Source organism: Telmatherina bonti (assembly GCF_933228915.1).
Source record: "Telmatherina bonti genome assembly, chromosome: 17".
Taxonomy (NCBI): domain Eukaryota; kingdom Metazoa; phylum Chordata; class Actinopteri; order Atheriniformes; family Telmatherinidae; genus Telmatherina; species Telmatherina bonti.
Window position 1 is genome coordinate 18,729,609 of NC_136615.1, and position 27,542 is coordinate 18,757,150.

General features: G+C 39.7%; 1 protein-coding gene across 1 annotated transcript in view; it reads left to right on the forward strand.

Moving 5' to 3' along the window:
* Positions 1 to 1,671: 1,671 nt before the first annotated feature.
* The window catches only part of LOC306768414 (mediator of RNA polymerase II transcription subunit 13-like), an 86,536-nt gene continuing 60,665 nt past the window's right edge, over positions 1,672 to 27,542 (forward strand). Inside the window, exons 1-2 of the mRNA XM_079256769.1 lie at positions 1,672 to 1,781; positions 17,038 to 17,275. Of these exons, the coding sequence (XP_079112895.1) occupies positions 1,710 to 1,781; positions 17,038 to 17,275 (310 nt within the window). The 5' untranslated portion in view covers positions 1,672 to 1,709. The remainder of the gene's footprint in view (positions 1,782 to 17,037; positions 17,276 to 27,542) is intronic.

Sequence of the window (27,542 nt, forward strand, 5' to 3'; positions counted from 1 at the left end):
AAAAAAAGAGTGGGTCTCTAGGACCCCCCCAACCCCCATCCAAATAAAAGAAAGCATTCATAACAAATATTCATTTAACATCACAGAACAATAAAAGAAACCCTGCAAGCGTTGAGTTTTGCACGCTTTGTCGTTGCATCCTGTCTTTTCATCACAGATACCCAACAGAAGCCTACTGTAATCCCAGACTTTGGTCACGTGAGCGCAAACTTGGCCAAATGTAAAGGCGAGTCTGGATAGTAGGGCTTCCGACCGCCATTACATTACAATGCGTGGTGGGCTGGACGATCGTGCGCAGAAAAAAAAAAAAAAAAAAGAAATGCTACAGCGCCTCACGTAAAACAAACACACACAGTGAGGGGTGACACATTCAGGTTACGCGCACCCGCTTAGCAGCAGGCTGAAATAACGCGCTCTGAGAGATAGACAATGAGGAAGGACTCGCCGCGATTCGAGACATCATGCACGTTTGAGGATACAAATCAACAATTAAATCATTTCTTGACAAACAAAAGGATACGCTTTATGAGAGAAAATTCCCAGGATGCAACATATTATTTATGTCTATAATCGGTAGCAGGCGAAGACGGTCACTTTTTGCTTGAAGTGTGCTTTAAAAAAACAGCAACAACAACAAAAAAAAAAAACCCTCATCAGATATTTTTGTGCAAGGCTGAGGCTGTTGTGGCCGTGAGAGGACGTTTCGTAATGACACAAAACTGAAAGGAAGGAAGGATTTTTTTCAAACCTCTGTCTACAGTCGCCTGCTTGTCGTTTTCCTGGTGGTGGAGTGCTACAATAGTTTTTTTTTCTTGCCTGAACGGTGTGACTCATGATTCGGGTTTTATTGCTGGGGACCCTCTCGACTTTGTCTACCCGGTTACGGAGGAACAACGGAGATTTTTTTTGTGTGGTCTTTCTTTCTTTCTTTTTTTTCAGCAAGTCGATCATCTGCGGCGCGTTTGATTCAAGAGCAACAGAGGGATTAAACATTCCTGCTCGCAGTGAGCCAGACTGGGTTACATTGTGAGAGGAACGGTTGTGGCAAGAAAGAAGGCTATAAATAGCACATGCAATTCTCGAAAACTATCACAAGTGGTGCATCAGCTTGTGGAGCAGACGGAATCAAGATATCCTGCATGTAAGGTTACAAGTTAATAAATTTGCATTAGGTTACGGCGAGACATTTTATTTGGTCTTTTTAAACCTTTTTTTTTTTTTTTTTTTTAAAGAAGTTTTGACGCGTAATTGTACATTTTAGACGGGGGGCTGCTCCATAACGCAGAAGAAAGGAGTCGTTTGCTAATGGATTATGGTGATTTAATGATGAAACAATCTGCGGAAAGACTGATTTGGGATCAAGCTGAGCTTCTTCTGTCTATGGATTGATATGGATACATCTGCTTTTGACACTGATCGCATTTGGAATCGCCTGACCTGGATTGTAACAATGTTGTGATCCCCCCACACGCTTTGGATTTACAACATATGATCGGGCTTTATGGATGCTTTCTGCACTTCTTTCTGAATACGCCCATTCCTCTACCGACCATTCTGAGTCCATTATTCGGACCTCTTGTGAGATTATAAACCTGCTTGTCTTGGAACCGATTTGTTACCCCCCCACCTCCCCTTCTCCCTGCTCGGTGTTTGATACCGATGTAGGATTTCGACATGCCCTGCGCTGACGACCCCAAAGGCGGACGATTATGACTGCAACGGCGAATTGGGTGGCTAACGGGGCAAGCCTTGAGGACTGCCACTCCAACATCTTCTCTCTGGTACGGTATAAATAAATAATGCTCGTTACAGACACGCGAGACACTTGCAATCGACAAGTCATAAGACCGTGGGAGGCAGGCTTGTATGTGTCTGCTGTACAAAGGTAAACCAATTGCTGGTGTTGTTATTAGGGAATCATTAACACGGGTTATGGTCGTGGAAAAAAGGGGCCGTGTTTCACCTCAAAACCCTATAAAAAAAATAACATATCAGACAGTTATGCAAGAATAACTCTTGATTTAACATCTTGTTTAAACACAAAGCATACATAATGGCCTTAAAATAACGCAAGCATTTATTGGGTGCATTTGCGGTTCTAGCACTTTCTGTTTGTTGTCAATCTAATCCTCTTCTTTTAAATGGGCCTGAACATTTAACTGGAAATCTTTTTTTTAATCCCAGTTGCATTGCCAAGAAAAAAATGAACATTTAACTGGAAATCTTTTTTTTAATCCCAGTTGCATTGCCTAGAAAAAATGAACATTTAACTGGAAATCTTTTTTTTAATCCCAGTTGCATTGCCAAGAAAAAAAAAAAAAACAACCTAACTTGGGAAGAAAGCTACATGACAAATATTTATTCAGCTGGAAATTAAAAAAATTCTCATCCCTTTATTTTTTTTTTTGTTGTGGATCAACATTAAATTCTTACGGCACCGATGATATAAACATCTCACAGGAAAACAAAGAGTGCTTAAGGTTTTGGTTATAACAGACTCACAAGGGAAATAGCACTTTCAGTTTATAAAGTTTTTACTTTTACTCGTAGAGTAATTTGTCCAGAACTCAGACGAAAGAGACTAAATAGTTTGTTTTCACAGTTTTCATCCTGCAATCAGCGAGTTAACTGTCTTACCACAACAGGCAGCCAAGTGGAAAGGCATGTGGTAGGGTGAGCTCAGGAATGGGCTGCTGAGAACCACAACAACACAGGGGTCCTGAGGGCTTTTCAGGTGATCTTGCAGGTTGTGGACCAGTAACAGTTTGTGTTACACTGCATAAATATACAATAGAGCAACAAAAGCATGTCTCATGGGTAGGTGTTAGGATGATTTTACGTGGACAGAGAGAAGGAATAAATAGGACAGTATTCACAAAGCTTGCGCAAAACTTAAATCCTCAGAAGTAGCATTGATTCCTGTTTAAATTGCACTGAGAATGTCCCTCAAAAACACTACAATTTAACTATTGAAAGTGTCTAAATTTCTGTCCGCCGATATCGAGATACAGGCATCAACGTTCCAGTATAACACGTCTTAAATTTTATCAATGTGACACAATAGAAAACAGCGACTGTGTCACTGTCAGTGTCTCATTCACGGCCAGTCCCTTGTGGAAAAAGCTTTCATTCACTCACCATGGCTTTATTGGCCATCGTGAACATCCCTTTCAAACTGAGGGTGAAAGAGACCATCCATCAGCTGGCTTGTTGAGAATATTTATGACTGGCGAGTGCCTCAGCGGTTACTCAGAAGCTGGGCTCCTACAGCGAAGTCCAGGACAGGATAAAACACTAATGACATGGAAGTGTCCTGGTTAGAGTGTATGACAAACACATAGAGAAAATTGATGTAAAACCCCTCTTGATGTTGCCAATGACATGGATATGAAGCCACAAAAATCATGATTAAAGCATTTTCTGTTGAAAAGCAATAATGGAAGTTATTTAATTAATTATTGAAGCTGATTGGAGATTCTTATTCACTGAAGATTTGTTGTAATGAAATTTTAATGTTAGTTTGAGAAAGAAGGCAACCCACAATCTAATTATCACTAACTTGGGGTGCGACCCATCAGTGTACCCAAGCCTAATACGATGTAATACTAAGATTACACACAGACTTTTTTTTTCTGAACAATAGATTAGTACATAAACTGCAGGAATAACCACAGGATCATGAACATAGATAAGCCGCATGACAGATCCATATCCAGTTTATTTTAAACAAGGCAGTTTTCATTAGACCAGCATGCTTCTAGTTCCTCATGGCTACTTTTCATTAAAAACAAGAAACATCAGCATGTGGCTAATTAACATAAAATCACTTATGAACACATTTTCTAAAAACAAATCCTCAACCTATACAGTCCTAATTTACATCTGCACCTCTCCTGATTACACTAACACAAAATATACTATTAGAAATAAAGTTGTATCTCATCACAGAGCTCCACTTAAATAGCCATACTGGCACTTAGCTACAGTGCTGCAGCAATCAAAATAGCATAATCCCACTTATGTGCCTGTCTTTAAAGTCTTGCTACTGACCACGGCAACTCATTGAAATTTTACAGCCACTCCTCTGTATTACAATCCATTATAATCGATCAATTTCTCGGAGGGTGAACTTGAATGGTCTCAGTATTGATACAGTGTTGATTCGGTCTTACACTGCCACTTTATGGCGTAGGATTATGTTGCTTATATCACTAGCAGCAGTCAAAGCTGCAGAGTACTTGAAGAGCACGTTGAAGTGAGAGGGCTGATTTTATTATTCCATGTTTGACTGTACAACTTCCTCGATCGTAATATACTTGAGGCTTCTTCCTGGCAGCATGAGACCTTTATAGTTCCAAACCTGTAGTTTATTTGTGATATTAAAAGGTTAACAATTGCAGTTATTGTTTCGTCCACACCTATTCACGAGTTACTTCATATAATATTGAGACTGTTGCAGAACCAGTTATTGAATATGAAACCACAGTAAAAATGTTACTTTGATTATCTAGCCCCTTTAATCCAAGCAATGCTCCCATGAAGCATTAAACTTTGTCTGTTAAAGAACCATAAATTCATGGAATACATCATTTAAGGTGGGAAATGTTCTCGCCTTTTCCTGTAGGTAATAAAGGCTGTGTTCTTAGATAAATGCCTTGTGGCTAACTGTTGAGCGCTCTGGTCTGACAGGCCGTTAAACAGCATTCCAGCATGCATTAACCTTGTTGCCGACACTGATTTGCTTGCTGTTGCGGCCTACAACAGTAAAAAAGTATCTTATTAGAAAGCATAAGTGCCCATACTGTGGGACTTTATTGGGGGCACAGCAGATTACTATCAAGCAATGAGGCCAGTGTCAGATACTTGGGATTGTTGCAATCACACAACCCACAAAACAACTGTCTTGTGTGTTGGTGAGCAACCATCTGTGACAGAAAGCAAACTAGACCCTTGTAAGTGGTAGAAAAGAGCCGAGCTGGTGAGTTGAAGTGGCAGCGAAGAAGGGAAAGGGTGGAGAACGGAAGGAGAAACAGAGCGAGGTTTTCAGCTGAGAGGCAGAGTTTGAAGGACTGCAGCAGAATCTGTTTTCATTTTAGGAAGGTATTATGACTGATGTGCATTTCCTGACTGCTAGCCTCAGCCTATTTGAGAGAGAAACTGAGAGTGAAAGATTGAGACGGAGCATATGAAAAAATTAAAGAGGGAGGATGTAATAAGAGAGATGAGGAGAGAAAACAGACATCTTTCTGTGGACTGGGCAGGTTCCTTTAAAACTTGAGCTCCAGCTTGAATATGAAAGGCAAGGAAGAGACAGTTAAAGGTCCCACAACACAGGAAGCCTCTGTGTATGTGCGTGTGTGACTGTGTGCACACATTTGTGTATTTGTATAGAGCACATTGTAAATGACGCAGACCCAGGAGACAAACTTCAAACAGCCATCATATTATACACCCACAGATGCATTCACAATCACAAGCCCCTTATGCTAAAGAGAGGAAAACACCCCCAATGCCCACGCAAACATTTGTATCACAAATGCACACACACTGTCTCTTACACCCCATCTTACTTGTACATACAAAACCATGTGTTTTATCACCTTATTTAGGCTATGACTATTTCCTGCATCCCAACGATGCAAGCTTGTGCAAACACAGGTAGAATGCAGAGACCTTAATTAAGGGACTTCTGTCCCCTTGACAGAGGCGCATGGACTGTAACAGTGGTAATTAAGTGTCCTCAAGTAGAGGTCTAATGTGATCAACTAAGAGGTGCTCATTAGCCCACACTGTATTCCAAAGGATATCTTGCTTGTATAATGATGATGCTACTATCTTGTGTGGAAATAAAGTGCTGAAAGATGAGGCTGAGGGAGATAGCAGCAGTGTCATGATTTATGGCAGGTGAATGGCCATGGCTTGTAAGAAGGAGCAGGTAATCAGGAGTGGTGCCTTTTTAATTCAGCCTGTTTGCATTTCCCTGTTATTAATGGTGGTGGATGGTGCAAGGATGCTTAGGGATGAGAAAGAGGCAGTGGTCGGACAGGATGTGTGTTGTGGTCTGCCGAGCCAATGAATCATTTGGAGTTATTACAGAGCGGGGTAATATTAGCGATTTCTGTTATGTTGCTGTTGATGCAGTCCCCCCCCCCCAGCTTTATGTGGCTGTATCCTGATCTGACTTGTTGCGATAACCTGATCTAGTGCTTAGTTATGCTCAATGATTGATATACATACACATACGGCTAGAGCCCTCTGTTGATCCTCTGCCTTCATTTAATGAGTATTTATGCGTTGTGAGCTTACTTAGCAAATTAAGCAGTTCCACCGGAAATCATGGGGACAGTGTTGAGCAGTGCATCTCTTGTGCAACTAGTGACAGGAACAAAGAAGAAGAAGCTATGTATTTAAAATAGCGCTATGTATCTGTCTGACCTTAAAATGATGTGTTTCTGGCTTGTTTTGATGGCACAGTGACATTTATTATATAGATTCCTGGAAACTTTGTCCAGCAGCATCCTGAGGCTGGAAAACGTCACTTCTTTGCTTTTTTTTCCAGAACACTGTGTCACTTTCCGGCAAAATTTTATTTACAGCAGTGTCACACACTTACAGGACATCAACTCACTGGCCATTATAAATGCACACTGGCTGATTCATCAAAAAAAACACACTAGGACATGATGGAGGAAACAAGGAAAAAAAAGAGAGAAAGGGACAGATGAGTCAATATCCATATCAGACTGACTTTTCCTAACTGGAGAGACCTCAGAGTAGAGGCAGGCTGCAAGACGGATGCTGAATTAGTGGTTATTAGGTGACGTCTTACTGAGAAAATGTGTTTATTTAATCACTGCAAGAACAATTGTGGTCTACCTTATAAACAAACACACATACCTATTTATGTTTGTAAAGGCAGCATAACTGAGCTCCAAACCGAACTTTTAGATAATATACATTCATGTACACCCAGTTGAAATTGCACCAAATCAGTTAAAATACGAGTTTAAATTAACAAGTTTATGAGAGATGTATTTATCTTGTATCTTAACCTCAGGTTTTGCTAAAAATTGTTACACAATTTATCCATACTTAAAAGTAAATGGAGGCTGTGTGTTTTGTTTAACTTGCAAAATGGTGCTATATGCAATATATCTAAGCTAAATGAAAATATACTTAAATGAGTGTTTAAACAAACAAACAGAAGAGAAAATTAAAAAAGAAAACATGGTTACAAAAAGGAACTCCACGGATTGGAGAAAGGAGTCAATTTGTTCATCTGAATGTTGGCAGATCCTCCCATGAGATCTATTCTCATTTATTTTATACTTGTGCTCAGGGTGTAGGTCACTTGAGACTGAGAGACAGCGTGTCTGTCCCACAGCGAGAAGATCTAGGTGGTTGGACCCATCTTATTCCCATATGCCACACACCCTGTTTTCCTACTGAAAGTTTTCTTTTTTAAAAGAGAACGATGCCTGCAACATACTTCCTCTTTAATCAATAGGACCCTGACAAGCAGTTACAATTACACAACTAAAGGACAATGAGGAACAGACGGTCTTCCTCTAATGTATTAAAAGCAGCTAAATAGCATTTAAAGCTAAAAAAGGATGATTCATATCTAAGAAATCCCTCTAACTAATAATTTTGAATTTTCTTTTCAGCTGCAGTCTTATAAACTGCCTCAGTGATTGCTGTTTTTTGCATTACACGTTATATTCAGCAGAAATGTACGTCATTTTTAAGTCTGTCAAGCCTGCTTCAGATTGTTTGAACCGTGTTTAACTGTAAAATAGTTACTGTGCTTGGTGTTAAGGGTGACATTGAAGCCATGGCAGCATCAAGGAGACAATCAGTACAGATTTCTAAGGCTGTTTCTGTCTTCAGCTGCATGCCTCATGGAGCATCTCCATCTGGTTGATTCTCACTAAACCACTCACCACCTACGCCCAACCTGTACTTTTGGCTCTGTTCACTCACATTTCAGACAGCTAGTGCTGACTTCACCTTGAGTCTGTGTGAGGCACCGCCCACTAATCCGCCCATTTCACTGTTGTGGGAATTCCTTGTAATCACAATAGGACACATCCTAGAGGCTTACCTGATCATTCTGTACATCAGAAACACAGTCATACAGTCTTTGCTTCCACAAAATGACTTGTGAGTGTGGATCGCTGTGGTGTTAAAGAGACAAGGTGGAGTATTAGCTGCAAACAGGAAGATCAGGATCTACTCACTTCTGTTTTTACCACACACCTCTTTTCTGGTAAATTCCCCCAGAGTGTAGTCGTGGATCTTATCTGAGCAGAAGGCTTGTCATATAGGCTCGCCACAGAGGTGAAGAACAGTTCAAAGACAGCCAGGGAGGCGGGGTGGGGGGTGGGGGCACCGCTGGTCCCGGAGCTGGAAATGGGACAGGATGGGCTTGAGTATTTCGGAGCATGGTGGGTTGAGTGTGAAATATGTAAGCCCTACAGTGCCAGCTGTGTTCTATTCTTAGTGCCCACTGGTGTTCTAGTATTTGTGCAGGGCGACAGAAGGCTAAGTGGGAAAGGAGGACTAGCTGGGCCGTCAAGTGCCTGTGATAGCTGGAAAGTTGGTTAGTTAGCTGGTAATAAGACCATTCTGTGTGGGAAAATTTGCCTTGAAAGGTAAATATATTAGTCAAGTGCCAAATAAAAGTTTTATTTTTAAATGATGATAAGAAAGTAATCATTCTATAACATACATATTCATACAGGGAAAACAGTTTGAAAGTTTGCGTATTCAGAGATACATAATGCTCTTTTGGCGTGGGATTTTGGTTTTATGTAGCAATATTCCAGTTATCTTCCACCTGCCCCATAATCCTGATGTTTTCCCCTGCAGATTAACACCACTTTGGATATGTGTTGCTCTGGATTGAGCTCAAATCCTGGAGGCTTTTGCCAGATTTGTAGATAAATTCCCAGAACAATAAAAATTGTGGCGGTGTCGAGCTGGCGTTTCTGCGCGTCACTCGGGAGTTGCTCTGGGTTTTGTCTTGAGGAGATCTGTTTGCAATCTCCGTACCTGAGTGTAGACATATTGACAAAGAGAATTTCTTTAAAGGGAGATATTGCCCTGCTTGTAACTGGGCAAATATTTTCTGCAAGCGAGACAGCTTCGCCAATATCATGGTTGGCTGGGATTCAACAGCAGTTAGAGCGCACTTAGGTTAAAGGGTGTCTTTTAGTGCTGCAAAACAAAAGGACGGGGGGAGTGGGGGGGGGCATTAATGTTGTCTGCTGCGCTGTTGCAAATTCTAATTATCATGTGTTCATGTTCCATTGAGAGATTATCTGTGACCAATCAGACGGGTACTTGATGAGAACAAACACATTATGTGCAGACTGTTGATTCACAGCCGTTTGCGGTGCATTGATTCTCCCTGCTCTGCCAAATGGCACTCTCTCTCTCTTTCTCGCTCTCTCTCTATCTCTCTCATCTTGAATTAGGCAGGTGCTCATGATTTTTCAGGTACTAATGAAAATTTGTACAGCTCAATTTCAGTCCGGGCTCACTTCATGGAATAAATGGACGTTGCAGTTCAATAGTGAGGCACAAAGGGGTTTGATAGAATATTTACTAGAACGGAGCCGGGAGGCGAAAAGCTAAGGGTGGATGTCAAAGCAAAGACATAAACATATCTAAATGGTCAATATGCAAGTCCATACTGACTTCTAGTGATTGGCTACCACTCCCAGGTATTCAGCAGACAACAGATTGGAAAGAGTATTTGGGTGAGTTTCAAGTTGGAACCTGTTCAGGTGTGACTTATGGAGAAGTTGACAGCGTGGCTCCATTTATATCCTACACACAGAGATTTCACGCTCACAAACTTGTGTTTATATTATGTTTATCTGGCAATGAAACAAGGAGAAATATGTGCTGACTTATGTTGCTAACAACATCTCCACAGGAAAACAAAATCAATGCAGGAAATTACAGGACAAATTGGATATTATTAATACAGCTTATTTTCCATTTTCCTCGTTTTCAAGAACAATCAGACCAGTAACCACTGGTGCCCATTTTAGAAGCCACCATGCTGTGCTAATTGTCCAATCAGTGGACTGAATAATTTTAATACAAGTTAAATAACTCTTAATGCTCTCAGTAGCTAATTCTGCAGTATGAAACAATAATTGTCAGCCAAATTTGACTCATGAATTCCTGCTACCATGCAGCAAACGGAGGGGAAATTTTGCTCAGCAGAAGCAACACACACAAGTACATTAGACTCTTGTGATTTTGAGAGTACAGTAAGGAACCACAAAAGTGCATGAAATGTTGGATTTCCACTGTAACCCTGGAGACAGAAATTTCTAAACTTAAACACCTTTCTGGATTCCTACAGATGTTGTATGTTGCCTAGCAACTGTTTTTACTTCTCTGTGTCTTCTGTTTTTCCTCTGTGTGTTTCTCAGTTTTTCTTTGTCTTCGTCTTTTGCTAAATCCCCCCCCCCCTCCTCCTCCCTGCAGCCTATAGTTAATGAAGTTGCACCAGAGACACCAGCAAAGCCGAGGCCAGTTTATTTCTTTCCCTGTGAATAATTTAGACAAAGTAAAACCACTTCTTTAGTCTGTCCGTCAATGCTATTGAAGGAGCCTGATGCAGCACCTCTGTGCAGTTTTATTTGGGAAATGGCCGGGGATCTCATCCCTCAGATGTGGCAGTGCCACTGCGCACACCGTCTCACTGTCCTTATTGGTCTTCCACCACTGTTCCTCCTACCTCCTGTTTCTCTTTGTGTCAGGTGAGAAGTCGTGGTTTGGTGGATGCTTTCAGCAGTGTGATTGGCAGGTCTATCCGTCACTCAGCCCTCGAGACTCTCACTGCTCTAATTAGGTCGCTTGGCTTGCTCACCTCCCAGGGCTGGATGCTACAGCAGAGAACGGATCAAATGACAGTCCCTTGTTTTGCAGGGACTTGTAAAGGTGGTGGCAGAAGGCAGAGGAAAGGCATCTGTTTAGTGTCTGCAGCCCTAGAGGCCTTCTTTCTACACCTGTTTGGCGCTTTTGGGTCGCTCTTGCTACCTCACAAGTGCAATAATGTGCATCGCTCTTCATTTGTGCAGTAAAATGCCAGAGGGGAGTACGACTCCTTGTGGGTTAATTTGATTTCAGCAGGTTAATTGATGACGGGGGAGTCATAGCGTGCTCTGATTTCTGCCACTGGCTCTTCTAACTGGTGACTTCTCAGTGTTGACTTAAGATCACAGCCACTCTGCTTATAACGTTTTCCCTCATTTTTTTTTTTTTTTTTTTTTTACTGAGAAACTGCTGTATCTGTCTGCAGTACAGCCAAACAAAATCAAGCTTTAAAAAAACAGACAATGATTAGTAAGTTTCAACATGACAGACTTCAGAATTTGTAGTTTATTTGTATCAGGATGAAAGGCTGCTTTTAAAGATGGAGAGGAGTTTTAGAGGAATAACCTCACTCACTATTGTTTCTCATTTCCAGTAAAAAGAAGGGGGGAAAAAACCCACAACTATTGTGAACTGACATGAGTGAACACCGAACAGCTAAAACTACAATTAGGCAGTTTAATTTGTCCCACCAGTGAAATTAGGAAACAATGAAGACAATTAAACTGAATACAAACACTGATTAAAATATGAAAAATGTTTTGAACACAAGTATAAAAAAAAAAAAAAGATTTCTCAGTAGAATCAAACTCCCCATTGTCTTAAAGAAGGATAGATGCTGTTTTGTGTGTCCGATGAACAAAGAGACAAAAAGTCCCATCTAGAGACTCACAGCCATTACAGGCGATCTGAACACACCCTTAATATTGGCAGCCTCTCAAGACTCTAAACAGATCAGACGTTGATGAGAAAGAGATATCACTTTGACAGAGTAAGTGTTTTGCGTGCGCCAGAATAGGCGAAACTGCTGATACAAGCTGTCTCTCAATAGCCTAAAGTGCCTTCTTTGTCGGACTGGGAGGCTGTTATGTTTATGTGACAATCCCAAAGAAGTGGCACTTCCTTTAGACAACAATTCCCATGAGCTATCTGTCTGCCGTGACACCGCATTACCCACATAGTCACATAGATATAATCACATCAGTTGCTCTCCTGATTGAAAAGTGGTTTTGATAAAGCATTTGCAGTTGCATGCAACGAAACGTGATTTATTTTTCTTAGCTTTTTCCCGCGAGAATTAAAAAAAAAAAATTGCTCTTTCATTAAGTTTGCACACTGAACTCTTGTGGTGAGAGTGGGACGGTGAGCTCTGCAGCATCAGAGCTACAAAAAGTGTGTTCATCTGTGTTTTTTGCCTTTATAGTTGTACAACACAATCATACATTTAGCTGCATTTTGAGAGTTTTAAGAACTCCCATCAAGAGGTCGCACATGCTTTTGAGAGGGAAAACAAGAAAAACAAAATTATTTTCAGTCTGCAGAAGCATTCCTATGCATGTCAAATGTGTTTACCTCTCTGTTGTGCTGTCAGAGAAGTGACAGTTTCCTTTTCTCCTGCACTTTAAACACTTCGCAGTATGCATCGCATGCATATTCCAGCCTTTCAGAACTGCAGGATGACAAACATTTTCAGTCTCAGATGGGATCCATTTCTCTGTTTAGGCCACATGCTTTTGACTTCATTTAGTACTTTCTGTTTGAGCAACGTATGCCAGAGATTAAAGTACTGACTTCCATACTTTCTTTTGATTACAAGCACATGGCGGGTGCACTGAGGCTGACCCCTGGTTGGGATACAGATTATGTTTTCCAAGCCCGGACTCAGCTCACCTTATTTTCAGGAAATTCTTTTTACGTCTCAGCTTTAGAGTTCAGATTCAAAACCACTTTCTAAACACAGAAAAAAACCCACATGTTAAGGAAACTAGCCTATAGCTAGAAAGATTTTCAGACTGTGTAATTTAATAGAATACTCCAAAAAGCGTGCAGTTTCTAACACCTTGTGTGTTAACACAGAAAATATTCAGGAAACATGCAGTTTGGTCAGTTTGGTTTGAAAAGAACATAAAAGAGAAGAATAAAAAAAACTAAAAGACAGCATGAGATACTCCTGGGTGTACTCAATAGGCATTCGTGACAGCAAGAGAGTGTGAAGAGATGAGAGGGAGAGTGAAGACGAGAAAGATAATAGAGGTGAGGGGGAGGTCAAAGCTTTGGTCCGTTTTGGCAATTGAAGGAAAAGCTCTTGTTTTTGGTTCTGCACTCAATCAGAGATTGAACCAGCCAACCTAGAGAACAAAGGGCTCGGAGGAGTGCAGGTTTTATTGACAGTGAAACAAAATCCACCATCTTTTTTCTTTTTTTTTTTTTTTTGACTCCTTTGCCTTTTTACCCCCGTGGTAGTGTTTTAAAGAGACAGAGAATAATCTTTGATTTGCAGTTTGCTATGCTGAAGCACAGTTAGGAGTTTTCTGATTTTTCTTTTTTGCTGTCTTGAATTACAAACACACATATTCTAATCAAACATTATTATCACAACTGCTTGGTTCACAAAAGCACATATCTGTCATGTTAAATTTTCCCCGATTGTTTGGAGTGAAACAGCCTTAAAACCCAAAATACTACTAGCCAATATTTTAATCCAGGATTAAAGTCTGCACTTCACTAACAATAAGGGAATAATTTAAAGGTTTTTTTTTTTAACTGGTTTCATTTCTACAGTGATTTATCTCTTAAGTTTGCAGAGATAATGGCTCCAATTCAGTCAGGATATCAGCTGAATTCACAATGTTGACAGGTTTGCTCTTATGTGTTACAAGTGGTAATGTATTCATAACTTCAGAACACACACACGTGCACATAATACTAAGCTCATGCACAAATGTTTATGTGCATTTACAGAACTGAAACATCCACTAAAACACCAACAAATAGACAGGCAGATCTTCGCTGTCTTCTCTGAAACATAACTGGACATCAGCTGGAAAATATGCCTGCCTCCTGATGCATGTCTGTTTCTAAGTGCTTCTGGTCTGCACATCATCACAGCTGCTCTGCATGATGTGGGCGTGCATTAGTATTTGTGTGTGCAGGCATGTGTTTGGATCTGCCTGCAAGCATGTAACTGCAGCTCTGTTTCCCTTCCTGCAACTGTGCCACAGCTAATCCTTAACAGGAGTTCAGCAGGGTGTCAGGATAGTGCTTTCCACATGGCCGATAAATACACAGCACCTGTGTTTGCACAGCCTTTGGCCACTGATTTGACCAGGAATGACAAATCATGGGAGACGCTGTACACTTAGGCTTTGAGTAGATTTTATCTTTAGATGTATGCATTTTTGCCAGTTCTGATTAAAAACATATTATCAAATGCAGGGATGTCAACATGAAGTTCCTTTTAAAAACCTCTTTTACAGCTTTATTTTCTCAGATTTTCTTTCAAAGTTGAGCATTTTTCTATCTTAAAGCATGTCTGGAAGGGCCAATTTATCAATCAGTTCACGAGAGAGTATGCGTTGCTTTATAACACAACTTGACATCTTGCTTCTCCTTATCTTCGCTTCATATTCAGAAGCAGCAGACAGCTGTGCCAAACACTGGAGGAACTTTTGACATTGACTGGGAGTGACGAGGCAGTGCAAGCAGATGTCTTCTTCTTTGCTTTGGGACAAACAGCATCCTTGACCTTGTCACGGCTAATTTTAGGGCTTGGCTTATCACAGCACCAATGTTTATATCTTCCATTACACACACTGTCATTACAAGAGGGACATGCTTGTAATTATGGATGCATTCTGCAGGATGCTCATGAGTGTCGTGTGCATACCTCAGCATACGCTCACTTTTAAGATGATGCACTGCATGCTGTGTAGACTGAGGTGAAATGCAATGGGGATGTGCTGATTAGAATATGCAGTACGCTTTGACACCATCTAGAATTCATGAAATTATTTTGGAAAAACACAAACAACAAAAATCCCATAAGCATCCTTGGTCCCTCTTTATAATCATCAAAACTGCAAAGAGTCTTTTTCTTCTTCCACTCAAAGACACTGCCGGTTTTAATTTCCTTTGAGCTGCTCCTTTTCTACCTGTGTTAAAATGGGTCAGTTTTTTTTTTCCTCCTCTCAGTTGGTCTTGGGTGGCTTGGTGCCCGGGCTAGTGTGCCAAACATGATCCTCACAGCTGGGTGAACACAGGGGAGAAGAAGAGGGCAGTGCAACGCACTGAGATCCCCTCCCCTCCCCTCCCCTCAACCCCCACTCCGTTCGCCTGCCTAATCTCTTTCCTGCTCAACAATGCCTTTGTGCACTCGGCTCATTCATGCACAAATGGAAACACAAAGACACAAACAAACATGACAAAAACTTTCCAAAACATACATAAGCAGCAGCGGGCCACTGATGTTTTTATGCTTTCTTTGTTTACCTGCATGTTTACATATAAAAATCCGACTGTACATTTGTTGTCTGGCTCAGGCAGAGAAGAAAAGGTTCATTGTTAAAAACTCCACAAGTCTACAATCTTACCTAAGCATCATCGTATGAGATGAAATGGAGAGGAATCCGTAAGTTGTTGGGTCACAATACAACCATTGACCCTTTCATTATGTCTTCATCTTGAATCCCCCCTCACTTTTTGAGATTTTCTTGTAGTAGTTCATTCATGTAGTCCTCTCAAGGCCATCCTTTCTGTCTTGCTGTCAGTCTGAAGCTCTTCTCTGGCAGTAGTTACACACAGACACTTTATTCTATCCCTGCACCAGCAGCTATGACAGCAGCAAGTGAAGCCTGGTTGTGTTGTTAGTGAGGCTCTAACAACACAACAGGGAGACATCAAATCATCTTCCTGTGTACACAAAATGATCACAAGCGTGTACACAGGAAGACAAAATAAGAGAACAGTGTCTACATGGCTATTGATTAATTTAGCGTTTTCTGAGGGGCTCTTTCATTTTAAACAAAGTGCACACTATGGAAACCACGCTTCACAGCGGAGTTTTATTTGATATTGATCAGACTTGCAATCTTTGTTAATCATTTGTCAATAGATAACTGTGTACTGGGATTGAATAAAGCAGCAGCTGATTTTATTTTTTTCCAGTATGTTTCAGTCTCTGGTCTCTGTGAAATATCACACTGGTGAGCGGAAACTTTCCAGCTTTGGACCGCCTCTGTTTTTTTTTTCTCTCTTCAGCGGATGCTGATAAAATGCTAATTGACTAAGAAGTGAATCAACTAATTATTTTGAAATAATTATTTGGATTTAACTCAATAGAGCTGTATGAGTGGTAGCACATTTACAAAATATCCATCTGTCTGATTTTTATGTCTTACATCTTTTACTTCAAATTTGAGTTGAGTCTGAAGTTTTCTGGATAAAGCTCTTCGCAATGACAATTGTCAACCCCCTTAAACCTTCCATAAAGGCACCAAACTGTGCACCACCAATTCCCAAAGCCCCTCCCATAAGTGGGGCCCCTTCCATATTACAGAGTCTCTAGAAGGGGCCCCACTCTGGTGTGTGTGCAAAGACCAGCTGGGTCCCATGGCTCAGGGCTGTCCCAATGTCAAGTCATCAATTGCATAAAGACGCTGATGTGAACTGTTCAGGACCATTATATAGCCTCGTTAGTGCCTGTATCTGGAGATTTTCCTGAGGGACTTGTCCACAGTTTACAACAAGACAGGGGATGTATAAATGTTGTAATCCTAATCCTGCGCTTGGTAAACACATACAAACGAAGCATGGACTCTATTTTGCAAGTTCATTTACAAGTGACAGCATCTGGCTGTCACTTGGTTATTTATTGCACATTTGGAGAGCTGTCCGTATTTACATATGCTCTTGACATTGATACACCAATAAACATCCTTCTCAGGCTTCTGTATCAGCACTAATATACACAATGTAAATACACAGGCTCATTTGGGGTATTTTGTCACCACTGCAAGCCACAATTGGCCAATCTGAAACGCCGCTGCGTGCTTGTAATCACAATGCTTAACAAGAAGTAATTTTAGGGTTGTTGAATGGTAAAATGTTTATTGCAATCCTTTAATCATTGCTCTCCTCTTCCAGGCGGAGCTGACGGGCATTAAATGGCGTTGCTACAGCTTCCACAGTGGTGGGGAATATGGACCTGTGATCTCAGCCCCGGCTCAGGACGACCCGGTCCTGCGCAGCTTCATGCGCTGCGTGCAGTCCAACTTGCTGTGTGTATGGCGACGCAAAATCAAGCCAGATGCCAAGGAGCTGTGGATCTTCTGGTGGGGTGAAGAGCCCAACCTCTCTGATGTCATTCATCACGAGCTGGAAGGTAAGAAAGAAAGAGAAAGGATGACAGAGATGAGGGGTGAGGCTTGCTTCTCTGCTCTATCCATCTCAATTATTTTTTCAAAATCGGTCAGAAATCGGTCTTTACCGCAGCTTCACTTGTGTTCTGAAAGTTTTGTTTAGAGGCTTGCACATGCTGCATAATGTGATGGCAGCTCTTTCTTCTTACGCTGCAGTGGATTATATAGACTGGGGAATTATTACATGGAATACAGCCATCTTGTGGTTTAAGTGGATTTTATGAAAAACATACTGAGAAGTAGGGAAATATATGTTGTGTATAACAAGCAGATGCAACACAAATCTCAGTCGTATGAGTGCCAAATAGATTTGAGGTTATGCAGGATAGTGCCTGTGCATTATTCACGAGCTGTAGTGGCTAGCATGGAAGCGTTCAATATTTAGGCTATTTAGTGTGCTGCACCCTCAAGCTGTGTGCTGTTTGTTTAAGACGTGTTGGATACATTGATCTGTGTTCTGCAGAGCAGTCCTACTTCTGAGCCTCATATAGCGCATATCTGATTTGCGTTTGCTTTGCAACTCAAGCATTTCTTTGCTGCTTCAGGAGTATCTTAATGATGAAGCACAGAGTAATCGAGTGGGTTTTTCTTGCTACTATTTACTGGATGCGTGATTGGGTGCTTATGTGTGTTAGTGAAAATTACACTGAGATATCTCACTTGAGAGTGTGCTACTGTCAGCACTATTGTCCCTATTTATAGAGACATTTGCATTATCTCTCTGTGCATGTGTGTGGATGTCCAACATATCGACTTTGCCTCGGGAAGACAGAGAGAGAAGGAAACAGAAGAGGGATTATAATGGGTTTGGTTGTAGAGAACAACAATCAGGAGAGGGAAAACAGGAATATTGGTTTTAGAGGTTGACGCAGTGGGGAAAGTTTCAGTCTTCAGTTACGTATTAATGCTGAGTTGATGCGAGAAGGCCTCTCAGGTGCAGTAAGTATTCGCCAATTTTTTTTGAGGGTTGATGCAAGTTGAGTCCCTTGGAGTTATAGCTGCTTCAAACTGCTTACTTATGTATAAATTGTTACATCATCTGCCTCCAATATAATATTGCTTCTTTGAATAATGCATTTTGTTGTGCTAACTGATTTTCAAATGTTTGCACAGGTTTATAAGACTAAGAAAAATCCCTGGGTTATTGTTAAATTAGGTGTTCAGAAAAGTAACGTCTTTACCTGCAACCACAGACTAAAGCGGACACAAATTTTTAGCATTACCATTACCACATTGCAAATAGCCACCTCAAATATTGATTACAACAACCTTTAAGTACTGCAGGAAGATCCACTAAACCTGATAATAATCTTCTTTGTTCAATTATATTTTATGCCTGTTGATTAGTAACTGTGTGTTTCTATTTATGTCCATTTATCTAAGTGGATCATAAAGATATTATGAACACATTTTACTCCACACACACACACACACACACACACACACACACACACACACACACACACACACACACACACACACACACACACAAACACACACACACACACACACAGAATATGTACAGTTATTATGATAAGACTTCTTTATTCTGTGGTGAAATCTCACAGGTCTAGCTATATAATTCATAATAAGATTAAAAAAAGCCGTCAGGATTTGAAAAGGATTTGTTATTGTTAATTAAAGCAAAGCTGGATATAAGGGGATAAATTAGAATCAGCCGTATCACTGGGAATATCAGTGTTTTACTAAGTTGTAAAATGCTACACACCTGAATACTTATTTACTTTGGGAATGTTTGATGTTAGCTTTCTTTTTCCTTCAGTTTAGTTGCACTCTCCCTGTGCTGCTGTGACTTGTTCCTCTCTCCTCTCTCACCTGGAAACATTTGCTCTTCTAAATATCCTTCCCCTCTGTGTTTCTTGCTGTTTCTTCTCTACTGTGTTTGGTCTGACTTTGTTTAAATATGATATTTACTTCATCCATGACATGAGCTGTTTTCTGAAGTGCCACACTGTCTTTAGATACCAGTAGGTCTTTATAAAAGAGGACATAGAATGCAATCTTTAGTTTACTCTCATGAATTTCTGACAGATACTTTTATGCGATATTGGTATGTGGAGATTTGTGATTTTTTTCAGTCAACATAAATCAAAATAACTACCCTAAAGACAAAAACATGTCCTACCTTGGTAATTCAGCATCAAAACTAGTAAATTTCCAGCATATACAGCAAAATCTACTATAAAGAGCTGCAAACTATATACAAATGGAAACAATGCTGTGAAAATAATATGCCAATCTTAATTCTCTCAGCAACCAACTTTGTAATTCTCTGTTTAAAGGCCAAAGTGCTTTCTGCTAAATGTCAACATTAGTATGTTCACATGCACGCAATGACAAAGGCAAAAGGATACTTCTGTTTCTTTTAAGTGAGTCATTGATAAGCCATACCAATATCCCATGCATTGCCCATTGTAAGACTTAGTGAGCATGCACATGGTATGAAGCTCTCAGGAACATGAGCATGGAAGTTAAAGAATGGCCTGCAAAAACTTGACAGCAGCAAAAAAGCAGTTTTTAAATTATTTTCACCTGTTAGTTTGACATCAGATGGCCTTTTCTGACTGAAACCTGCAACTAGATTACCTGTTGTAACCTATTGTTTTACCTATAGGTACACACAAATATCATATGATAAACCGAGGGGACAAGTCAGACTCCTGCCACTGAGCTGGTTTGTCGGGAATTTCTGGTGTCAGACTTTACACAGTAGGCAAAAACAGTGAAATGAAAGTAGTTATTACTCAGAAATTGAAGCAGTGTTCAAGTTTTCTTCTTTTTTTTTTCTTGTTTGGTTATTTACATTAGCTTTTATGCCATTTTACAAAATGAATCCAGAAAATATCACACCCTTAAAATGACCTGCATCTGCAGAATAACAACAACAAAGACACAAGACATGGTTTGCTGTCCTCTGAAGTAGACCTGGAGGCAACAGCAGGACAGGTTCTCTGTTGAATTTTGCAAGCCCTGTGTGGTGGTAGTTGGCAAATTTGTGAGCAGGCAATAACAAGATCAAGGCCAAGGAGAAAGAGAGACACATTTTTAAGTGTGGCTTTTGAGAAGCATGAAGTCAGGGCCAGCAGTGGTGCCACTGGAATGTTGATGTCTTTGCCAAACAAGATTTAATCTAATATTTCCGCAAGTAGTTTCATAGAGATAAGATTATCCAGGATTTAAACCCTAATTCATGTGTGACCAGTTCAGCCATTATTGGCTTTAAATCTAAATTTAAACTTACCTTTAAATGCAGATCGATAACCATATCAATGAAGCATGGAAATATGTGTCACCACCAAATACTTTTGTGCTTGCACTACTGAACTGGCTCCTTTGAAGCCCTCTTCCATTTTTGTATCTGTTAGCCGACACCTGGCTGTGCAGAACAGAGATGAGTATAAACCTGAATTTAGCTGCATATGTATTGCAATCTGGACTCAGATCATTAAAAAAAAATCCGATCTGTATCGGACTCATGATGGGATGCATTTTAAAAAGTCCCTGCTGTGAACTGAAAATGATCAGATATCACAACACTTGAACTGTTAATTTGTACACATACTAAATGAATACACTGCTCATAAAGCCCAGTCTGTATTCTTCTCCTGGATTCTTCTGCAGTTCTGCAATGTAGGTGAAAATTTGCAGGTAATTTACACTTTAAGATGATGGAAACATTAAGGGCTTTACAGTCACTCAGCCATAGACAAAAGCATGATAGAACTTCATGAAAAATATAGGGATGGAAGTACAATTCAGCTCTGGGTATCATGAATGACTGCACTTGAACACAGGAATATATCCAAAAGCTTTTGAGATATTCACCTGAAGGCAAAAATGCAAAATCTACCCGAACAAATTCTCTCGGGACCATAACGGCCATACCCTTTACAGCTTATAAGACTTATAATCTCTGTTTTATGGGTCACGGTCCTGTTTTACTACACATAAATGTGTTTGTGTAAATCTGCATCAGTTGCTTTTCATTTTATTCTGTTGATGGGGGGAAAAAAAGGTTTTAATGTTGAAAAACTAAGAAACCATATGGGACAAATGAATGAGTTTAGTTGCCGATAGATGCCACACCCCCACATAGCAAAGACTGTGTTCATTTCTACACTTTTCATTCAGAAATGACTAATTTCTGCATACTTGATTGTGCTGCAACAGCTGCCATCACCAGCAGGTTTTTTTTTTCAAGCAGCATTGATGTCAGTGTGAAAAACTCAATACTGCCTGCTCAAATGAAATGTTTGCCTTGTAATGGTTGCAAAGAGGATGTTGCGTAAGATACCGTGCACAATAACATAATAAGATACTCAAGATAGTTTTACATCACAAACTATACTATGATGGTAAACTGGAACCAGTATGAATGGTTGAGAAAAATAAACTTGTTTTGTTAAAACAAGTCAAGAATCTGCCTTCTTTCTTTGTCATTGCAGCATTGTAGTGATATTGAACAGACATTGCAACCTTTATGAACAAGTTTGTCAGGAAAATAAGCGTATTTGGTCTTTTTTTTCCTGAAGTTGTTGTTTACAGATGTATTTCATGATGGGAGATTTCCTGCAGGAGCTGCAAACTCACACTATCAATTCCAAGTGAGGGGAATGAGAGGGAGCATCTATCTAGAGATGGCATAAGGCAAAACATGACGCAAGAAGTGCACTGTAGAAATAAGTTTCCTTCATGGGATGCTGAAATGCTGGATGGGGCTCTGTAATAACTATTTTTATGTTGATATAAATACATGTATCTGAACATATCCACAATATTTATGATCAGCTGAAGATGAACATGCAGATCAGAAAAGAGTGTGAAGCAGCAGCTCTTGTCAGCCTGCACATTCACCAACTTGTTTGCCTCTCCTGTTGAGCCTTCAGAGCTTTAACAAGGGAATGGGGTTGAAAATATTCTTGATAGGTCTAGAGCAAATGCGGCAGAAATCTCAATAAAGTGTAATTATGACATTCTAAAGGCCCATTTATTTGAGAGGTAGAAGATGGATACACAGACGGATACACAGACGGATACGCATCCCATGCGTAATTCGTTATGTTTTTGAGGGGCTTAACTATTCGTACTACCCAAATTTTTTGGGGAAGTGTAGAGTTGTTTTAGCTGGCACACAATCAGTGTAAGGAATAAACCAGAGAAGAAGAGGAGGAACAGGTAGAAGAGGACGCATAAACCACCAAAGAAAAAGCACCCGAACAAGAAGATGCAGAAGAAGAAGCTAATATCAACAACTGTGGACATGAAAAGAGGGTTTGAAGTGGGGCAGTGTGAGTGTATCCACAACCACAGCCACCAACCGGTGTCAAAACGCATTAAGTGAACTCTGAACTCAGCTCTGCCCACTAGTGGATGAGCTGAGTTCAACCATGGCAACGTAGAAGACGCATGGCAGTACAAGGATCGCAATAAACGGCAACATTTGAAACAGATAAAAAACTTAAAACAGATTTGGTTGGATTTACATACTTACATCCAATCCAAAAGTTAGGTTTTAGTCTAAAAGAACATCTTTTGTCCGATGAAAACCTTCCGAATGTTTCTTTACTCTGAAGCAGCAAAGCCAATGTGCCACTGTCACACCAGTGTTCATCACTGGTGTGACAGTGGCACAAAAATAATTGTTTTGGCAATAGCTTTGAGACAACACAGGAACTGCTTGAGTGGAAAAGGGGAAGAAAGTGTCGCTCCGATTTTGAGATGTTATTTAAATTACTCATGAGGCTGTAATAACCGCAAACCCAATGATGCATTTGTTTGGTCAGTAAACAAGCAGACAGAGTAAAAGGAAGCCAAACGAGTTTGTCATCAACTTATATTTGAGTATTTTGGCTACTGCTACAAATTCACTCTGTAAACTAGATAAAGATCTCTTTTGCTGCTGCTGCCTTGCTATTTTGCTTGCTAACTATTGGACGAGGATGTGTTGCTCCTGTGCTACCACCTTCCTTCTCTTTTGCAGCTCTTTGATGTTGATTTTAGTTCAGTGGAAAGCATCACGTTCACCTCCTGTTGATTCGGTCTCCTAAACTCAGATGGCACTGGCCTTTAAATGCATGCAGCGTATCAAAGTGCCGTGCTAGCTGAGTACAGTTTGCAAGAAAAAGGGATTGATGTGTTGAATGCGCTGAGTCATAAGTGTGTTGCCAGCACAGCCGGAGACAAAGTGACATATTTTGGACATGGAATCATGAATATGAATGTACACACTAAGAGGCCCATATGCAGAGAGTGCAGACAAATACAAACACATGCACATAGAAACACGTGCGATGGTTGATTCAGTAACAACGCTTGCAATCTGGACCTAATAATCATCTCACGGAAGCATTACCTTCAGCAGCCGTTTTGGATACTCAATTTCTTTCTACTGAGGCGTCATCACAGCATCAACACGTGCACACTTTCTTCCTTAGTGTGTGTTTGTGGGATTGGGTGAAAATGTAATTATTAACTATAAGGATTAAAATGATGTCATTGCACTTATTAAAACTATCAGCTGTCTCATTAGGACAGACTTTGCATAAAAATGATTAAAATAAGATTAGTCAGTGTCAGGATGTGTTTTTGAATTGTGCCTTATCAGCTCTACTGCAAATATATTTTAATCAGCTTGTCATTTATGGTGTTTATTGGCTTGTTACATCATTGTAGTGATGGGAAAACACATGTTCAACCAATAACATCAGCCGAAACAAAGCAAGCCATAACGGTGATCCAGCACCTCCTGTGCCAGAGCTTTGACATTTATACACCTAAAAGGAATGCGGCCTTCATTAATGTAATTACTTACACCTGTGTTTTTCCTGCTTTGAAATGTTGAAGCATTTACAGTAAAAAAAAAAAGGCTCATTTAAATTAGTCACGATTAAAAGAGCCAAACGGGGGCCACAGGGCACATCAGGGGATGATAAAGGATAGACTTGTAAAGAGCTGCTCAGGACAGTTAAAATCTAGGTGTCTGTTAAATTGCCAGAAAATATGTCTGCCGTAAACAAAGCTTTAGTCATAGCTGGCTGCAGTCAGCCGTTCAGTCAGAGGCCACATCACACCGCCCAAAAAACACGCACAGCAAGACCAAATAGTGACACATTTAGCCTTCAAAGTTATGAAGCAGTTTAAACATTTAGAAAAAAAACATTTTGGGGCACATGCAAAGCCATACGGCCAACATCTAAAGGAATAGAGATGGGGGCATTGCCATGAAATCCTCCAGACACGACTAACGATTCATATAAAGCATCAAAATATGAGCTAGTCTCACATTTAGTGGTAAAGGTTAGTAAAGCCTTTACATGACATAAACATTGGACATAAACAATGGATGCCAGTTAAATGAACACACATAATTTTAGGTTTATTTGAGAACAAAAGTACAAGAACATTTTTTTTTTTGTTTTGCGTTTAAAAATTTTTTTAGATTTTTTTTAAAGGCTGGAGGAATGCACATGGTGGTCTCCATATGGCATGGATGTTTTTCATCTGTATTTTATTTAACTTAACCGATGGGTTCCTCTGGTATACTTAATTGCTTCCTGCTCTTCCCCAATTAGATTTATCTTTTGGCTACATTAAATATGTAATTTATGAGGAACACCTGTTTGGTGAAGCATCCACTATTAAATGTTCACTGTAAATTTGCTATATTAGGGGAAGACTTTTTCCAATAATATAATAGCATATTTTTCTATTTCTGTTTTTATATATGGAATATGCACAACGTTTGAATTATAAAAATATAAATTGAAACATGTTTGTGTCTAATATAGTATTGTTTTATACAATAGAACTTCTTAAAATGAATTTTCTCCCAATTTAAAATTATCTTTGATAAGACATTTACAGCAGGCCTAATTGCTTTGTATTAAATAGTGTCAACTTCATCAGCATTTACATTGTATATTAAACATTTGGAGGTTTTAGTAACTTAAAATCTGACGTAGTGTGTTGTACTCTATGTAATGGACATGGTAAAGACTGAGTGAAAAACATGAGGCTGCAAAACTGTGTCAAAGCAGAATACAAAACAGGGAAGAAATTTGGTAAAACAGTTGCTATGTTTACATCAGAGTTTTATTACCTGTTTAATTACGAATAAAAGTTAATTCTGCTTTAAACTGATGAAAAATGATCATGTAAACACTTAATTCCTAATGCAAATTTTTATTCAGAATCAAATTTAATTCCGATATAAGTGGCTGGTTTATTCGCATTTTGAATCTGATCTATTTAATTCCTCTGTCATGTAAACTTTAATTCCGCTCTAAGTAAATTATGGTCATTCTGTGCATGCTCGTTACCTTGTCCTGTACTGATGACACGCGTTGTTTTGCCTCCCGTGTTTGGTGGTCTATTTTTCTTCTCCTTCTCAGTTGCAAAAAAAAGTGAAGTCGTATGCTCGTGCTGAGCTGGTACTAAAGAATTATGATAAAAATAGCAGTGAAACTGGTACTTAATATGTAGTTTTTACCAGTTACGACTATTTCCGGTATACGTCATACGTCACCCATGCACCCTCTGTCCAATCAGAACCCTTCCCAACTCTCTAAAGAGGAATTAAGTTAGGATGTGTTTCATGTAAACCTCCATTCAGAATTATTATTTTTATGTAAACTCATAGGAGAACATGTTAATTCTGAATGATTTAATTCCGAATTATTAATTCCGAATTAAAAAACATCATGTAATTGTAGCCAGTAGCTCATCGTCTTGTTTTACCTGTGACTCACTCTGCCTTACATTGTAGAGTTTTTTACACTGCAGGCATAGCCAGTAAAAAGATTCAGTCAACCAGCGAAACCTGCGTGTACAGTGTAGCCTGAGGGTTAGTTTCTGACTGGTTGGTTTTTTTTTTTTTTTAGTATTGCATAATCAACAACAGACTACCTCAACACTCTATTCTCTGACAGCAGAATTTATGACTACAAGTCTAGTAAAGCTTCGTCTCTGCTGTGGTGTCTTTCTGTCTGTGAGACTGACGTCACAGCAGTGATCTCGACCTGCCACATCTTCCAAATCAGACTACCTCCACGTCTGCATACTGACAACCTTATTCCTCCTTATGTCTAGTGCCAGTGAGAATTGGCCTTTGTGTCCCCAACTTTGTGGCTAGAGGTACTGACTTTTGAATCAAAACCCATACTTTCAGGTCATGTCAGAGACACCTTGCTGTCTGCTCAGGTACAATTGTCTAATTATTTATCCCCTTACCCGCAGTGGCCTTGCTGTCTCCTTTCTTTCCTGTGGTGGAATGACTTTCCCACCTGAGTTTGATGAGGATGAGTCATTACCTCTCCTTCATCCCAACTTAAAAACTTCTGTCTGAGTCATATATCTGTCTGGATCTATGCTGTGAGCTGTTTTCTTAAACCTCATAATGACTCATACTGTGAAAAAAAAACCAAAAAAAAAAAAAAACCCAAAGAAACAAAAAAAAAAAAAAAAACGTTTATTCAGTTTCATAAGTGAAACCCCATTTTTAGATGCAAAACAAATGGTGACATTTTTTGTTACATTTTTCATCAAAATACTTTTCGTCAATTTGAATCCATCTGGGCTTTCTTTCTTGTCCTTTTTGATCAAACACAAGCTGTCATTAAATTTGCATGAAGCCTTTCAAAGAAATAAGCCTAATAAGTGTCACATGTGCCGTGCAACCACTGCAGCCCTAACACTGAGCTAGTGATTAATTTTAAATTTCTAATTATTCTGCAGTCGCGCTCACATATTAATCTGCATAAAAGCATCGGCTTGATCACTAAAATGGAAATGTCAGTTTATTCTGTAAGCCTGCAAATGTGTTCAATTAACAATGGGAGAAGAATACTATAATGGGATTTAGATTGTGGGTGTAATGTTATCTAGTTATGGGTTTTTTTTTTGCTGTAGGAAACTATGAGCTGATGACTTTCATAACACCATGGGTGGTGCTTCTGTGTGCCACCAAAACAGCATGTGTTCAAGGTGAATGCAGAAGCACAAGGAAGAGTTACAGGGCCATTCACTAAACCATGCGTAGCAGGTGTTAAAGATTTAATCTCTACTGTATAATCCAAATATTTTCTTCTTATGCAGCTGAGGTATTTATCACCTGTTTCCTAATCAGATCCTTTTAGGATCTTAATGTCAGTATTATATTAAAGCTTTTATAAACAGGTATATTCCTTTTTTTTTAACCACTATTGAGACTTC